Source organism: Penicillium manginii, assembly GCF_028828005.1.
Source record: "Penicillium manginii strain IBT 31320 chromosome Unknown utg000007l:1.0-2284322.0:1.0-2285126.0, whole genome shotgun sequence".
NCBI lineage: Eukaryota > Fungi > Ascomycota > Eurotiomycetes > Eurotiales > Aspergillaceae > Penicillium > Penicillium manginii.
Window position 1 is genome coordinate 2,170,986 of NW_026643108.1, and position 17,095 is coordinate 2,188,080.

The window sequence follows — 17,095 nt, forward strand, 5'->3', positions numbered from 1 at the left end:
GCTCTAGTCTGATTAGCAACTTAGCCAGGAGACTCCATATTAAGGGTCTCTGATTGGTTAATTTAATGGGCCAGCCCATGGGCCGGCCCATTCAGCCTAGATATTCGTGAAGTGCTATCCCCCGCGGATTAGATGTCGGCATCGAATTTTTTTTTCACCCTCCGATGTTAATATTTTAATGGATTTAAGCCACCACCAAAGTAGTATTAATTAATTTAAAAATATAGAGAATCGAATCAGACTACTGCGCTCCCTATAGTATTAAAAAATCTAGGAAAACCTAAGTTCTCAACTACATCGAATTCACAAACGATCAAAGCAAGAAGGCCTACTAGCTTGCGAGTAAAGAAATATATATCTTTTGACTTACAATATATTTGGTGAATGGTAATCTATTTAGTAATTTGCCATAGTTAAAGCTGTATAATTAGAACACTATCAAATACCACTATTAATATTGAATATCTTGCATATAATTTATGCAAATTTGGGGGCTAAATGGGCCAAATGGGCCAGCCCATGGGCCGCCAAGAAAACCCATGGGCCGGCCCATGTACAGGTCTAGTACGAGGCAGGGATTCTTCAAGAGAATGCCAAAGATGAGGCTCATGGCATGGCAATGAAGTTGTTGAGACAATAGACATTTTTCCAGAGTGCCTGTTAAAAAGACCAAAACTGGCAAATAATGTAGAAAGTATTATAGCACCATTGAAAACGAAAAAGATTCAAAGCTCAACAAACCCCTCCCCTTTAGCTTCATTTTCTTGCCCTCGCCATGTTTACATACTTGTTTCTACTACCACCACTTGACTCGCAAAATGTCTCTACGTTTGCTGCTTTATAGTTTTATTGCAACAGTCCTCGTGACTGGTCTGTCGTCATCTACGGTTTAGGTGGGCGAGTGGGGCCTAGAGCGATCGTCGCTAAAGCTAGGACCAAATGCATCGACGGAACGCAGACGATCATTCGGGCCAACCAAGGCTCTGTATTTCCGGCTACCGCACGGAGCCCGGTCAAGACTGCCACTAAGCGCTTAATATGAACGTTATGATTGCGCCCTTTCAGTGCCCTTGCCTCCATCTTGGGGATTTTGCCAGTGTATCTAATAACCTACAGTTTGGCTTTAAATCTGTAGAGTCCATGGTTACGTTCGTCGCTAGGCCTCACCGAATCCCAGAAAGGGCCTAAGACAAGGCCCGAACAGGCTCCCGCTATAACCCGCAGAGCAAACTAGTTGTCCCTATCCACTATATTGAACCGTTCCTGGATGTTTTGACCTTCCGAAATACTTGTAGGCGTTAATATTTGTGAGTGTTGATCTGACTGGCTCTCTTTTCGTAGACATTTGGAAAAATTATGTATTAATTATGATCCTTACTTTATTGACTGGATTATATTTTGTAGCTCTCTAATATAGTAGACGGTATCCACACTCTGAACCAAGGCCCCTTCTGGGATCTCGCACTAAGCTGTGTGGTTGAAGTGGCTGCAATGTCCCTTCACTGCCATTTCTGCGTTGCCAATATCCTGCTTGTGATCATTCAAAGGAGATACTTTCCAGTACGATATCTGGCCAATCTTCCCTTCATCTGCGGCCTCATGACTTTCGTTCACCCGACGAGTGGTCTCATAATCCTCACTGATGGGTTCAAAGTCTGGATCATGCGCCTTGGGAGCTTCATTTGGTTCAAGCGTCTCTCGCCTACTGCTTTTGGTCAGTGATTTCTCAAAGCCTCTCAACTACTGACCATCCAGGTCGTCTTCCAGAGCACTTGTATATCCTCAAATATTGAATGGGCGACGTTGCAGACCAGGGCATAAACACAGAAAAAATGCCGGAGAAAGACTACAATATGACGACTCGTATGGCCATAAAAGCCAATATCAACGTCACTGAGATAAATAAGACAAGTATATTCATGCGAGAACAAAGAATTGGAGCATTGCAAAAAGAGCAATATTAACACGTTGCACCCAGGTGTCTCAGAGAGTTCTTGAACTCCTTTATGGCCGTGTCAACGTCATCGAACGTCAAGGCAGAGAGCGCCCAGTGAGCATGTTTCTGTGCCATAGAGATAGACTGGTCGTCAACCGACTGTGATGGTTCACTTGATGGTGCAGCGGGCACATGAGCGACAGGTGCACGTACAACTGCAGGTGGTATAGTTGCAGGATGCAGAAGATCAGAGCTAGCACCCGATAGGTCATGGAACGAAGCTGGGGCCAGTACGGCGACTGAAGAACTCGCAGCTCGTGGTGGGAAAGGGTGCACGGCATGAGAATAGCGCGTGGCATTGGCTCTGCCGAAGGCTGAGGCCCTGGGCATACCTGGTAGGTTCGGCACTGAAGACAAGCACCCAATTTTCGCCGGGGTTGAGTAAGGTTTTAAGTCTCCTGGGTGTGGGTTGCCAATGTCCTTTGTTCGCGCAGGAGAACCAGGGACATCGCCGAGTACAAAAGGAATATCAGAAGTCGAGGTTGCAGGCGGCCACTGAAGCGGCTCATTAAGGGGCCATTGCTGGGCTAGCTCCCGCCCTTTTAGCTGGTCGGGTTCTTCTGGTAATTGCTCGATTGGCGGCTGTCTGGGTCGAGAGGGCCGTTCGGCTACCGACCCATCGAATGTTTCAACCTCCTGAGTGGCAATTGATTCGTTTTCTTCCTCTTCTGGCACAGGATTCGTCATGTTGGGATCTTCACCATTCTTGATCGCCTTCACAATTCGGACTGCATGATACTTTCCAAACTTGATCCTTCCGGCAATCTTCGGGCTCAGAGCTCCCCAGATTTGACATAATTGGAGAAATAGAGCCGCCGCCTGGAATGTATCTGCAGTTTGCCTAGTGTCAAATCAGCGAAGAGGCATCTTGGTAGCCACAGGCAACAGTTGAGAGCTCACTTCGTGACATTGTTAACGTTCATAGCAGCCTCAGCGCGAGCAAAGATTTCCGACCCAAAGCGCTCGACTAGAGCACTCGCCGCAACGCTATCCACCACCAAATCATCGTCAGAATGCTCGATTTTGAACTATTCCACAGTGTCGTTGTCAGTCATGTAAAGAGCAGGTAAGGGGTCGAGTTGGGGGATTCGGCGAACCTGCTCAAGCTTATCCACCAGGTTGGTGGTGTAAATTTTAATTTCATCGTTGGAAGTATGAAGGCCCCGTCCGATGATCTGATTTACTATGTGAAAATTGCCTGCGATATTGGCGATTCAGTAAGCTCCAACATGCACTGCAACATCCAGGGGGTTGAGACTCACACCAGTAGGCAATCACGGGCTTGGTCTTCTCGATCTGGGCTGCTCTCATGGCAAAGAGGCCAATGTCAGTGGATCTCAGCCCCTCTGGAATAATTTTCGCCATGTCCAAGGTATGGGATAGGAAGAATGAATGAGACCCAGGAGAGGCGCCTGATCATGGTGGTTGATAGCGATGACATCATTGCCTGCGGAGGCGAAAGCTCCAATTCTCAGGAGCCCGAGTTTACATGTCAGCGCATGGAGTGGTAAATTACCAGTAGGAAGCGATTGATTCACCAGGCACCCACATTTGCTTGTGTTTTGTATGGTAAATTGATTCAACTAGGAACCTCGATGTGTTAACCACCGAGTATACGCAACATACAGAGGTATTCCAACCTGCCCTCGATCGAATGCTTATTTCGATTCAATCAGTCAATCTTTTTATCCCGAACTGATTCCGCTTTGTCTTAATCGTCCTGAATGCATACTAGTCCATACACTTTTAGCAAGTGCTGATATATGGCTAATGAGTCCCGGCGAAAGGTGGTGGGTGTGGCCGTTTCCTGCGTTCCGCTAAGACGTAGAAAAATGTGTTTTCATTGCCAACGCCAAAAAAACTCGGAGACTCTACTCGGCAGACATAGCTGAAATGAATAAAGAGATTTTTTTTTTGGTTTTTTAGTAAATGAGTTAAAGTAAAGTAAAAATAAAATCAAATAAAATGAAAAAAAAAAAATCGAGCGATTCGGCTCTTAGGGTCCCACTTCCCATCCGAGCTGACAGTGTGACCGGAGACCACTTTGTATTCCTTCAAAGCTGACAATTTCCTCATAATATACCAACAAAACCTAGATAAGTCACGTTCGGGGTACATGCTGACGAATTTGCGGTGAATATGGTGCCAGGCCGCAGCGACGGCGATGGAGTTAGAGAGCGTGGTGACTGAGAGGTTGATGGGCACATATGTCCCGGGCTAGGGCGGTCGAGGCCGTTCTAGACTTCGCCGAGGCGTCACGACGAGTTCGAAGCCGCGCGCCACGAGGGCAGCCTAACAACGCGAACGGCAATTCGGTCACGACAAGATTTGACGAAGCTCTAAGTCTGTTTTTCGGAAGTAGTAGTTACAACGTACATGTGTGTGCATGGAAATATACAATTGCTGTAGCCTGCGTATTGCTCCGCGATTGATTGTAAACCCCATCCACTAGGCTAAGTACATATGTATTCGTATTTTGGTCTAGTAAGAAAGCAAACTCTAAGGGTCGAGGTAGGTGACTAGGCTCCCAAGCCTTCTCACTCGATGGCCCAAATATCCGGTTGATTTTTGTGAAAGTCCTAAGAGAGTGAGTCACCGGACAGCGCGGGGAAATTCGAGGACGTGTTTTACTTGGATTGAAATCTTGACCCCCAGCAAATAATTGATTCTATTTTGTGCAATGACTTGACAGGGTTATAGATTAATTGGCTCGTCCAGCAATTTTCGTGCACTATCTATAGTAAACTGGTATATATGAAACGAAATTCCGCCGTGGCTTACATTGCTAGTTCTCGTGAACTACTTATATGGCCAGGCAAATCAAAAGATTCTTCAGCCCATTTAAACCTAGCACATAATAATTCGAACTCTCCATAAGCTTTCGGATTTTGAGTCGGCAACAGCAACGACGACAATGGGGAACCTCAGAAACATTACGTGGCTCAACGGAATTGACAGTCTACGCCCCGACGACTTGAACATGATCCCATTCGACACCATCACCACCGAGTCACAAGATGACTCACTCTGCGGTTTACCCCTCATTTCGCCACCGCCAGTTTTGTCACCGGGAGAATTCAATCAGATCTTCCCAAAGTCAGTAAACCTCAGCTTGGACGCATCATCAATACAACTATATTCTCCCCTCCAACTCAAACAGAACATATCACAGAACTGTTTTAATGAGAGATTTAGCATATCGTGCATTGCACCATCGGCTTTAAGACAGACCGAAATTTTAAAGACCGCGCAAGAATACACCTCCTTGAATATAAAAACACAATGCAACGGCCCGAATAAGGACAGAGAAAGCTCCATCACTTTTATCGAACATACTAAGCCAAAGCCTGAGCAGATAAATGGCAGCATCACCTCCAATACCGAATCAACCATGCAACCATCAAAACCATTAATGACCCTAGCCCATCATGAACTGCTGCTTAAACGTAACTGTCAAGCAGCGAAACGATGCCGTCAAAAAAGAAAACTGCAGGACCAGCAGGACGAATTGACTCTGAAAACACAAGCCGCTAGGAACAAGGAACTGTTGGCTGGTACCAAAAGGTTACAATACCAGGTGTTGGGTCTGCGACTTGAAATACTAAAGCATTCACAGTGTGAGGGGTACATCAAGCGGTACGTGGAGCAGATGACGGGAAGGGTCCTTCGTGAGGATACTGCAAGTGATGTTTAACAGGCAATTTACTGTGGTTTCATCAAATAACAAAGAAAAAGAATCATGTCGTTGCCGGCAGTTATATCTCTCTATCTTGGTAAACCAGGGAAGGCAGATTGAGCGGCTATACATGCTAGGTTTAGCCTATAGATTCGAAGCTTTATTATGGGATGGTTTTTAACTTGGGAGATTAATAGCCTTTTTGAGTTTTGTTCTTGCGTTAACGTTATCTTTCCCGGATTCTTTTCTTCTTCCTTTCTCTTATGCCTTCTTTTTTCCCGAACTATCCTTTCGTATCAGCATATTGTTTCTGTTGTGATATGAGGCTGGTGCAGATCAGGAATCAAGCCGAACCATCGCAATTAACTCCGTGGTGTCTATACAGAAGACCAAGTTGATTGGAAATCAACTTGGTTACACGTCGTATATATAGCCTCATCTTTCCTCCTAGAGTAAAACAACAATTCATACCTCTGAACTACAATAGTTTCTACAGTAGAATTCGAAAAAAAGATTACCCCCTTGTCACTCACGCTTTCTTTCCTAGCGCCCCACTCACTTAGCGCCAAACCGAATATGGTCAAAGCAAGTTCCAATATTTTTTCTTGATATATTTCTGGTAGATCATCAAATTACCTAAATACAGTTTCTGGCACTGGGCCAATATGTCCCCGTGGCCATATGTAGCCTAGCTTGAGTTTTAACTTAATGTAGCTCCGTAAAACTAGTCTGGAACATGATGGAACCCGAAAGTTGAGCTTTGGATTTCTGAGTCTGGCATTGGGCAAATGTGATTCGTTGGGGGTCTGGTGACTTGTTCTTAGTCGGTTTAGATAGTTAATTCCGCCCAAGCACCAGCAGCACGCCACCTTTGAAAATATGCGCAGGAGGCCTTTCGTCCATGGCCCCTGGTTACGCCACTGAGCACACGACCTTCGCTGTGCCCTCGCTAAAAAATTCCAGCAACCGAGCTATCCCATAACATTAGCGTGCTTGGCATTTCGCCGTTTTTGTTCGCCAGTCTCTTTATACCCCAAGCTAATATTCCTTCTTTCTGACCGTTTGATACCAACTGACTGAACGAATCACAGTCATTCGCTCATTCGACTCCTGTTCCCTCAGAGTGGTTAGGACCGATTTGATCCGACGATGGATTTGGACCAAGAGGAAGACTTTGGGGCCAGAAATGTCACCTTGACTGCCAAACCTACGGCCCAGACAGTGGCTCCTGAGCACGAGGCTCCCCAGAATCCTGCAATTGCGGCCGGCGTGCCGAGTAGCACATGCATCGGTCATACAATTCTACGGATCTACCGTTGCACACCGACACCAACGATTGTATTAGACGGCTCCCTGCAAGTAGTGGAAGTCTCTGAGAGCTACGAGGCTTTGTCCAATGCGCCTCGGGACCAGATAATAAACATCAGCGTGTACGCGTTGACACCACGCGTAATCCTGGCTCCAAACATCGCATCGCTAAGTCGTGCGCTGGGTATGGCTATCACCACACGGGCCGTTCAAGTGATCGACAATCTTCGCGTCGGGCAGAACGAGGTAGACACCGCACTCCGCATAACACCGATTTTTGATGGCGATGACATGATATACGTACTCATGGAGGTGCAAAAGGCGAAGCGTGAAATGGCTGGATTGAATGTCATGGGGGAACAGGTCTATCCAAACGAGCTGTACAGAATTATCGTCGACGCCGTGAAGGACTATGCAATTTTCATGTTGGATACACAGGGTCACATCACGACTTGGAACTCGGGGGCTGCGACTTTGAAGGGGTACACAGCCGAAGAGATTATCGGCCAGCATTTCTCCATCTTTTATGGGCGCGAGGACTGCAAGAAGAACAAGCCCGCTCGGGAGCTGGAGATTTGTTTACAGGAGGGCAAGGTGGAGGATGAAGGATGGCGTTACAGGAAAAATGGCACACGATTCTGGGCCAATGTGATGATCACGGCGACCCATCAATATGGCCGCCATGTGGGATTTGTGAAGGTCACCCGTGACATGACTGGACATAAAGCAGCTGAAGCGCACCTCATCGATGCTTTCGAAGAATCATCCAATCTGAAGTCTCGTTTCTTGGCCAACGTGTCGCATGAGCTGCGTACCCCGATGAACGGGATGTCTCTAGCTCTGGCCATGCTTATGGATACACCGTTGAATGACAACCAGCGCGAATATGCATCCATGATCGAGGGCTCAGTCAAGTTCTTCATGCAGGTGATAAACAACTTGCTGGACTACTCCCAAATGTCGTCGGATCCTTTACTTCTGCATACCGATATCTTCAGTATTCCCAACGAGGTCAGCATGGTGACCCGCAAATGCAAGTCGGGGACAAAGCCCGGGGTAGCCTTAGGGTGTACCGTTGCCCCCCAGTTTCCCCAAAACGTAAAAGGCGATCGGCTACGGTTCCGGCAGGTTCTGCAGAATCTGGTCAGCAATGCGGTGAAATTCACAGAACGCGGATATGTCCGCGTCGATGTCACGTACACCGTGGATGAGGATGATCCTGAGACATATATCATCACGGCTCGGGTAGTGGATTCCGGAGTCGGCGTCCCACATGATACAATCAATTCTCTCTTCGAACCCTTAACCCAATTTGCAGGCTCAGCCACCAAGAGTTTTCCGGCTACTAGGCTGGAATTCTCGATCTGCAAAACTTTAGCCGAGTTGATGAATGGAACGGTTGGCTTCCATGCGAATCCCGACGGGCCGGGCAACGTATTTTGGATGGCCGTAAAGATGGGTCGCGTCGATACATCGAATTTTCAAGCAACTCAGTCGCGCTCATGGGAAGACGAAACGCCCCTTGATACTTCTGCCCTTCTCCAGGTGGTTGCCCCGCAGACGCATATCCTGCTAGTCGAGGACAACAAGATCAATCACACTATCATGCTGAAGCTTCTGAATAGTCTCGGATTTGAACAGTTGGATGCCGCCTGGGACGGTACAGAAGCTGTGCGAATGGTGAAATCAAAGCCACTCGCCTACAACCTGATCTTGATGGACATCAATATGCCGGTCATGGACGGCTTGACGGCGACAGAGCATATTCGCAAAATGAATGCCGCTGTGCCTATCATTGCGCTGACAGGGAACGCTTTGAAGGGCGATGCCGAGACCTACCTGGCCAGGGGCATGAGTGACAGTGTCGCTAAACCACTGCATCGGCAGCAGCTGGCAAATGTACTTTGGAAGTGGTGCGGAACCCAATTTAGCGACTACCTTCCGCCGGAATCGTCTTCTCCCGTACAGTCCTTAGGTGGATATCGACAGGACCACGCGGGGGTTGAAACAGATCGCCCTCGCCGAAAGTCAAGGTCCCTCACGTACTGGCCAGTGCGTCCTGTAGGATAACCTTCCTGGTCGGTGCTGGTTGGTAGTGAAATCGAGGAGGCTCGGTTGGTTTCCGGTTGCATTGAGCGTGGCAGTGGGGGCAAATGGCCAAAATCATTATGGAGACTCGACAGCATTGCTAGTTGGTCTTCAAAATATTGTGATGAGGACGTACTGGCCAGCTTCCTTCATGAAATATATCATGGTGGCAACTTTGCAAGGCCAGCACCCAGGCGTTAAAATCCACAATAATGATTTTATTGGCGGGTTTTCCTATAATATCTTTGTCGGAATCTGTGTCGCATGGGTATTCGGAGCTGCTTTCTTCTTCGACCTCTTCTGGCCCGAACGGCATGAGAGCCGGGCCGTTCGACTAGCATGGAGAATATGTGCGGTGATCAGTACGTTCATGATGCTGGGCTCTGCTCTGACCATTTCGGTACGAGATCCACCAATGCCACGACCCAAGGGAACATATTATTCCTGCGCCAGACGATTCTTTCCCCGTTCCGGTCGCTAATCATGAATTGGCGAGATAGGTAATCACTGTGATGCACGAAGCAGAAATCACTGGAACGGATGTTGCATTGGCACGGGAATATTGGAGCGAGACCGCCAAGAAGCCGGCTTTGAGTAAAGGCTTACCTTCCTCTGCCCACGTTTGTATGGCGAGAGTTTTTCTAACTGGTACTCAGCCTACCGTACGAATCCAAAAGCCGTTGCATCTGTTGTCCTCGCATGACCTGGTTGGGTTTTCTGTGTTATTGGGTTTGTCTCCTCCTCGACAGTCAGAATATCCATGAAGCTTGGCTCAACTAATTATAATAGTACGGTCATTATGTTCATGTCACAGAAGCATGATGATCATTTCGGGCCTAAGTCAGAATACTGCCAAAGTAAAGAGCTCTACAAAGTTGCATCAGATCAGGAGGAGAGTCCAGACGTCGAGCAGAAATAGACCTGGCAGATCAAGTAATTGTCATGAAACGAGATCACATGCATTTTATGCGGGGTAATCTGCTTTATCAATTTCATCATGCACAGAAGTATGACTACTCTTTTAAAAGTTATGAATGATTGAGAATACGGTGTTTAGAAAATGACCAATTACCTCAGAGATTGCCAAAGCTGCTGAATGTAGTAGGACTTCAGTCAACATCAGTCAACATCAGCAAAAACGATCGCTGAGTGTTAAATGTCGGAACACCTCCAAATCACGTTTTCAGATGAGGAAGTGTAACTCCGCTTCTATACTGCGTGTGATCATAGCTTGAAAAGCTGGGCTGTACGCTGCAGAGATTGTAATCCTTATAAGACGAATTTTTATCTGCATGCTGATTTCAGTTCTCTGGCATCCCAATAAAGTGTCCTGCATTTCTTCGCTGCACGATTGCTTTGAGAGCTTATCAGGATAAACTGCAGCTGCCCCGTGGAGAATGGGCAGATCCGTCACTGTGTATAGGCACTCACATACATGCAACTCAGACTTTGATTTAGCCTGAAACTCTAACAAAAGAAAAAGGAGAAAAAAGACGACGACAACGTAGAAATCATTCAACATTTGAACTGCGAAATGAATGCTCATGATCTGTGAATATATTTGAATGAGGTGGCCGCTGTTGTGCCACCTCTGGTAGCGATAAAGTGCAGGCCCGTGTTGATGAATGTTGAAACAGGTTCTCAGCACTTTTCTGCGGACCACTGAGGGTGTTGAAATGGTGCCAACAGTGACGAAGGGTTATTCATATACTCAATCATCAAGAAGCCGAAATGCGTCTGGATACAGCGTAGCATCAATGCGGAACTGTTGAACTAGCTGAAATCTGAGGGTCAGCGGTGTTGAAACCCTCACAATTCGCAAGAATTGTTACATCGGCTCGAGAGTAAGGGTTAGATGCAATGCTATAAGTACCCAAACTCTCGCTAGCAGACCGGTCGTTCTTAGTCATTCCCTTGTCGTCCTGGAGCAAAGGATATCGATCACTTATCGACTTTGCCAGCTGCTCTCTCCAGTATGGACTGACCCAACCCCGAACTCTCATGTACTTGTGCTTGAACTGACCTATTGTACCGCTCCTAGTCTGTCTATGCTCAACAATGAAAACTGTAGACGGCACTCAAGTTTAGTTGCCCGATCAATTGAGACCATGCTAACGTAAACAATGTTTGATATCAGTTCCATCTCGACTATTACTTTGGGAGTTCAGTTAACGGGACTGGAATGGTCTCGATAATAACTCAGGTTGCGAAGACGATGAGTTATGAAGGGCCTCCATAAGCTACCTACTGGTGTTTTACCATAGATCGAAACCATCCACTACTTATCCGACTCGACCAAAACTAGGATTCGTGCAAAGCAGTAGCTGGCAATCTAAGTTTCGATCAATATGTCGGTTTCGAATGTAGTTAGCCTGTGCTGACGCTTCACTGTATAGGAAGTCGATTGTTTCACTATGAGCCAGCCCATGTCTTGTAAATTGCCCCAAGCGTTGCCACTGCCTATTCCCAACGCCCGTGACTGCGTTTTGAAACTCAGTGCGGTGTCTATCCGTTTGTGGCTCTTTTTCCTTCAGAAATACCGCTGATATCCTTTCTCAGCTAGGTGAAATCTCAATATTCCACTCGACACGACCGAGCCGGATGGTCCTATCATCCTCGAAATGAAGCCAGATGCACCAGCCTGATGGGCCAAGCTACTGACTCCGAATAAGCTTGCACCTTCGTTTTAAGACTTTGTTGAAACGGCCAATTGCCTGGCGTATTTAGCTGGCTTAATTCAGGAAGTCTTGATGCCCTCCGGTTAGCCATACTGTAACAATCCAAAGTGTTTTCATCTCTACAGCATCACCCCTTTCGATCAAGGCTTACCTGTCAATGTATTAGTAACTTGCCGGATTCCGACGGCTACGAACCTCTTGTCACATGTCCGATCTGAAGCCTTGTCGCAGCCATGACCCGGACCCGTGCTAGACAGAGCGAGCCATCGCAGCACCTGACGACGAGGAGATGTCTAACATCAGTCCCGACCCACCCTTCCTCTGGGAAACTGTCGGGATATATCCTCCCGTCAGAATAAGCAAAGACATGTTGTACGTAATCTTGCTAAGCTGCGGCTCCCGCCGCATGGATTCAGGGGTATTTGGCCTTGACCGGAGACACATCTATCATATACACGAATCAATCAACCTTTGCTTTAGAAGCATAAACTGTTCACTTAACTGTGTACACAGGACCTAGCTGGTGATACCAACACTGATCAGTGGTTGATTACAACCACAGAACAGCTCGGTTTACACGACCTGGAAGAGGCATTGACCGCAAGGGAACGGGGAAACGGTTGCAGTACCCTCATTGCGGAAGGTGTGCTAAAGGATATCAAAGTATCTCACTGGGAAACGGATGCAGTATCTTTGAGACACGGAGGATTTCCAAAAGATCTACAGTTGAAACCGCAACGAAGATCTGCGTCCATCACGCGAACAAGGCGTTAACGGGAAACACTTGCAGTACCGTCACGACACGCAACCTAACACTCAATTCGTTGATCCATTCCACCCACTGTTACCCTCGCCTGAACAGCCATGCTGCCAATCCCGGACAACCTCCCGTATCCCATCGAGGAGAAGACATGGGGGGAAATCCGTCGATACACTGGATGAAAAGAACCAAACGGAAGGAATACTAAACGGCCATATAACTTGTGTACTACGGGCATGGAACATGATGCGCATTACCGACCGTGCCCTATGGAACGATTTTCGCGAGGAGTTTAATGGATGGACCCTAGGCACATTCAAGGTGGCCAACAGGGCCGCATTGAAAATGGTTCGAATTCACCTGACTACCCACGGAGTATGGATCAGGGTAGGTCCAGGGATATCTTATGCGAAGGGACTATACGACTGTCTCCAAGAGATCACTCAGCAGGAATGGACCAAAGAAGACATCGAGGACCATCTAAAGGAGCGCGCAGATAGCTTCAACTCCAGACGGAACCCTGCACGCGACCGATCACCAACCATCCAACCAAATGCCCCAGCAGCACGAGCTACTTCGGTGGATCCATCAAATCCCCAAACCCTACGAACCGATGTTGCGAAACCACACGTCGAACGAATCGACCAGAGAAAGGAAGAAGCCAGATTCGCAACGCTCGATACAGCCGCGGAGGTTATAACCAGTAAAGAGGAAGCTACAGATCCGGAAACAACCGTGACCTCGCTCCATTTCGTGGATCAGGACCGCGAGGAGACTACCGGGGAAGTCAACAAGGCAATCAAGGGTCCCCCTAAGGGAGATGCTATATCTGTGGACGACCAGGATGCTGGTCGAAGTATCTTACCGGGGAAGAACGAAAACGATCCCTCGACAACTCCCGCGAGCAACACTTCTTTACAACGAGGCCGAGGACGACCACCAGATTCGAAGAACAAGCCGAAGCCGCAGGCATCCGTGCGGCGAAGCACTCCACGACATGCTGTTAATCACCAAGACCTCGAGGACCAGTTCATCAAGGCCATCCAGGAAGAACAAGAAGTTTCAACGGCGCTCATAACAAACAAAGAACGAGCCGACATGGAACTGTCCATCAACTTGAGGAATGAAGGTGTCATCACGACCCCTGGATTGCCATTCAATCAATCTCGGAACGAGGAGATTGAAGGACTGATAGCCAGAGGCATGTTCGACTTCTTGCAATACGACCCAGTCAAGCACGCTGACGCACACATCTTCAATTCGCATTTAGTCAATGAAATCAAGGGCAAAGCCACGGGTACGCCTTTCGAGAAGTCACGACTCGTCATCCAGGCCTACAATAACGAAGGAAAGGAGATGATTCTCACTCAATCCCCGACCATTCAGCGAGCTAGCCAACGTGTCATCGTTGCACTAGCCCCGTCACTTAGCGAAAGGAACATCTACCTATCGATCCGGGACATCACACAGACATATGTCCAGTCAATAACCTCATTGAACCGACTGATTCTGGCGCATCTCCCCAAGGAGATCAAGAGCAAGTTCCTAGAAGGCACAATTATGGTAGTGCGGAAACCATTATACAGTATCCCTGAAGCCGGAACCCATTGGTGGGCAACGTACCACAAGCATCACCGGGAAAGGCTTAAAATGGTCACATCTACCTATGACCCATGTCTTTTGATCTCGACAGCAAAGGCAGTCTTTGGTGTTATCGGAATACAAACCGATGACACTCTGATTTTAGGGTCCGACGATTTTGCCAAGCTTAAAGAAAAGGAATTAGTGGAGGCAAAGTTCAGCGCTAAGCCCAAGGATACACTATCTCCAGAGGACCCACTGATATTCAATAGCTACATCCTGACACAAAATGATGGAGACGTTGCCGTTGAGTTACGCCAGAAGGAGCAGGGTAAGAGACTCAAGCCCATCGACCATAAATCTACGGATTTCAAACACGTATACATGGAACAACGTGCTCGCGGGGCGTACATTGCAACGATCTGCCAGCCGGAAGCTACATTCGACCTATCCGTTGCCGCCCAACACCAGAATCCTACGGAAGCCGACGTCAACGCGTTGAACAAACGCATCATGTGGCAAATAAAGAACCTGGACAGAGGCATCAAATACATCGCGATAGACCTATCAACTACAAAGCTCTTCGTATTCGTCGATGGATCATTCACAAACAACAAAGATTTCAGCTCCCAGATCGGATATAAGATCATCCTCGCAAACGAGTCCACAAAGAATGAGGAATTTAAGATCACCGGAAACTTAATCCATTGGAGCTCAACCAAGAGCAAACGCGTCACCAGGAGCATCCTGGCATCGGAGATCTATAGGATGGTGGGAGGTATCGACATGGCAATTGCAATCGGCACAACAATCAAGATAATCATGGACCAACTTAGTTTTAAGAAAATCCCTACCATTGTATACACAGATTCATACTCTCTCTACGAATACCTCGTCAAACTCGGAACCACCAAGGAGAAACACCTCATAATCGACATCATGGCACTTCGCCAGTCATACGAGCAAAGAGAGATAATGGAAATAAGGTAGATCAACGGGAGCGACAACCCAGCAGATACAATGACCAAAGCAGACCCCAACAAGGCCTTAGAGAAGTTCATCAGCACAAACACCTTACGAGTGCGAGTTGAGGGGTAGGTAGAGAGACAATAGGATAGTATCGTGAGACCTACAGATACAAGGAAAGTACAGTATAATCGAAGTCGTTTTTGTTCGTTCGCTTTTGCTCGTTCGCTTTATTCCTTTTGTTCGTTCGTTCATTTCCTACTTCGTCCATTTCCTACTTCGTCCATTTCCTACTTCGTCCATTTCCTACTTGGGGACACTAGGCCTTTGCACAAAAGAAAAGTTGCCAGTGTCGGGATATATCCTCCCGTCAGAATAAGCAAAGACATGTTGTACGTAATCTTGCTAAGCTGCAGCTCCCGCCGCATGGATTCAGGGGTATTTGGCCTTGACCGGAGACAGATCGATCATATACACGAATCAATCAACCTTTGCTTTAGGAGCATAAACTGTTCACTTAACTGTGTACACAGGACCTAGCTGGTGATACCAACACTTATCAACTGGGCTCCTGTCTTTCAAAGAGTTGATACATAGGAGTGTGGCCATTGGACTTCCGCCTCTAAAGACATTACTGTAAGCGCCGGCACTGGGTGTCGTTACATTGACCTGGCGCGTCTCGGGGAATGAAATTTCCGTGAATACCGGCGAGCTCGCGGTCATGCTGGACTTAGATCTTGTCTGATGATTTTGCAGGTCCCAGAATTCTCCTAATGTGGCCTGATAATGAATTTCACCATTGATATTTGCTGACCTCTACGGCATCGGTTTCTAAGTTAATTATCACCCCGAGGATCAATCATGTGAGACTCATTTTTTATGAGGCAATGTTGTTTCCAGATTGGTCAGTCTCACCTTTCCATTATTACTTCGACCTCCGAAAAACTTTGGTTTTTGACAGCATTATCTAGAAATGCTTTATTAGTCGGCAACAGATTCTGTGGCAAAGAAGTCTTCGGATACAGGTCGTACAACCAAAGGGTGCGTTTAACCATTCCTGGATTAGACACTATTTCAGGAAGGCAGAAATCTGATAGGCATAGAAAGGCATAAAGTTGAAGGTGAATGCCAAGATTCAAATCTCAGAGCCTATAAATAAAAACTTACGATTTTTCAATCCCAGCTTGGGTGCCGTCTGGAATGTCATTCTTGACGTCAGTGTCGACACCATACAATATAATCAGGATCACAGGGCTTCGCAAACTACCACGAGCATCATTGATAAGGAGTTTGAGCGCCTGAAGAATATGCGGGAACAAAGAGATTATGAATTACCTCGATAAAACTCACAACGAGATCCAACTCACGGGCATATTCAACCCCAGAGGCCCGTATAAGAAGTCGCTCATTCATTTTGCCGCGATGGGAGATTGCACCGAGCTTCTTCAAAGTCTGCTGGACATCGGTGCTCCTGTCGACGATCTTGATCATAATAAACGAACACCTCTCTCCTGGGCTGCAGAATATGGCTCGCTCGGCGCCACCCGAATTCTGCTGAAGAAAACTGCCAAGGTTAATTCACTGGATGATATGTACTGCTAGCCGCTTACATGGTTGATCCATGCTGGTAGTCCTCAATACAAGGGTCTTGATGCTACCAGATCATACCTCAAAGAGAACGGGGCCACTACGAAGGGTGCAAAACGCGCATGGATACTTAATAAATTGCGACTCCTCTGAGGATGAGAATGAGGCTACCAAGGTGTCTTCTGGCCATGATATGTCCTGATTGAAGCCACAGTTGACATTCTTAGCCTCAAGTTTCCAGCGATACAGTACAAATAGTCGGAAACAGTCTGTCGGGATATATCCTCCCGTCAGAATAAGCAAAGACATGTTGTACGTAATCTTGCTAAGCTGCGGCTCCCGCCGCATGGATTCAGGGGTATTTGGCCTTGACCGGACACACATCTATCATACACGAATCAATCAACATTTGCTTTAGAAGCATAAACTGTTCACTTAACTGTGTACACAGGACC

General features: G+C 47.2%; 6 protein-coding genes across 6 annotated transcripts; 5 read left to right on the plus strand and 1 right to left on the minus strand.

Annotated features, from left to right (window-relative positions):
- Positions 1–1,960: 1,960 nt before the first annotated feature.
- Positions 1,961–3,361, minus strand: N7533_010608 (VTA1 family vacuolar protein sorting-associated protein; the record flags this gene model as incomplete). Its single annotated transcript, XM_057107258.1, has 4 exons — positions 1,961–2,837; positions 2,897–3,024; positions 3,094–3,194; positions 3,259–3,361. 4 exons carry the CDS (start codon positions 3,359–3,361, stop codon positions 1,961–1,963), a joined length of 1,209 nt encoding a protein of 402 aa, XP_056956475.1.
- A 1,549-nt stretch (positions 3,362–4,910) lies between these two features.
- N7533_010609 (uncharacterized protein) lies at positions 4,911–5,690 on the plus strand (the record flags this gene model as incomplete). Its single annotated transcript, XM_057107259.1, has 1 exon — positions 4,911–5,690. The coding sequence occupies one exon, from the start codon at positions 4,911–4,913 to the stop codon at positions 5,688–5,690; it is 780 nt and encodes a 259-aa protein (XP_056956476.1).
- A 1,131-nt stretch (positions 5,691–6,821) lies between these two features.
- N7533_010610 (uncharacterized protein) lies at positions 6,822–9,050 on the plus strand (the record flags this gene model as incomplete). The annotated part of the gene is made up of 1 exon (XM_057107260.1): positions 6,822–9,050. One exon carries the CDS (start codon positions 6,822–6,824, stop codon positions 9,048–9,050), a length of 2,229 nt encoding a protein of 742 aa, XP_056956477.1.
- Positions 9,051–9,441: 391 nt separating this feature from the next.
- Positions 9,442–9,987, plus strand: N7533_010611 (uncharacterized protein; the record flags this gene model as incomplete). The annotated part of the gene is made up of 3 exons (XM_057107261.1): positions 9,442–9,468; positions 9,569–9,688; positions 9,883–9,987. The coding sequence occupies 3 exons, from the start codon at positions 9,442–9,444 to the stop codon at positions 9,985–9,987; spliced, it is 252 nt and encodes an 83-aa protein (XP_056956478.1).
- A 2,762-nt stretch (positions 9,988–12,749) lies between these two features.
- On the plus strand, positions 12,750–15,077 carry N7533_010612 (uncharacterized protein; the record flags this gene model as incomplete). Its single annotated transcript, XM_057107262.1, has 1 exon — positions 12,750–15,077. One exon carries the CDS (start codon positions 12,750–12,752, stop codon positions 15,075–15,077), a length of 2,328 nt encoding a protein of 775 aa, XP_056956479.1.
- A 1,302-nt stretch (positions 15,078–16,379) lies between these two features.
- Positions 16,380–16,655, plus strand: N7533_010613 (uncharacterized protein; the record flags this gene model as incomplete). Its single annotated transcript, XM_057107263.1, has 1 exon — positions 16,380–16,655. The coding sequence occupies one exon, from the start codon at positions 16,380–16,382 to the stop codon at positions 16,653–16,655; it is 276 nt and encodes a 91-aa protein (XP_056956480.1).
- Between the last annotated feature and the right edge of the window lie 440 nt (positions 16,656–17,095).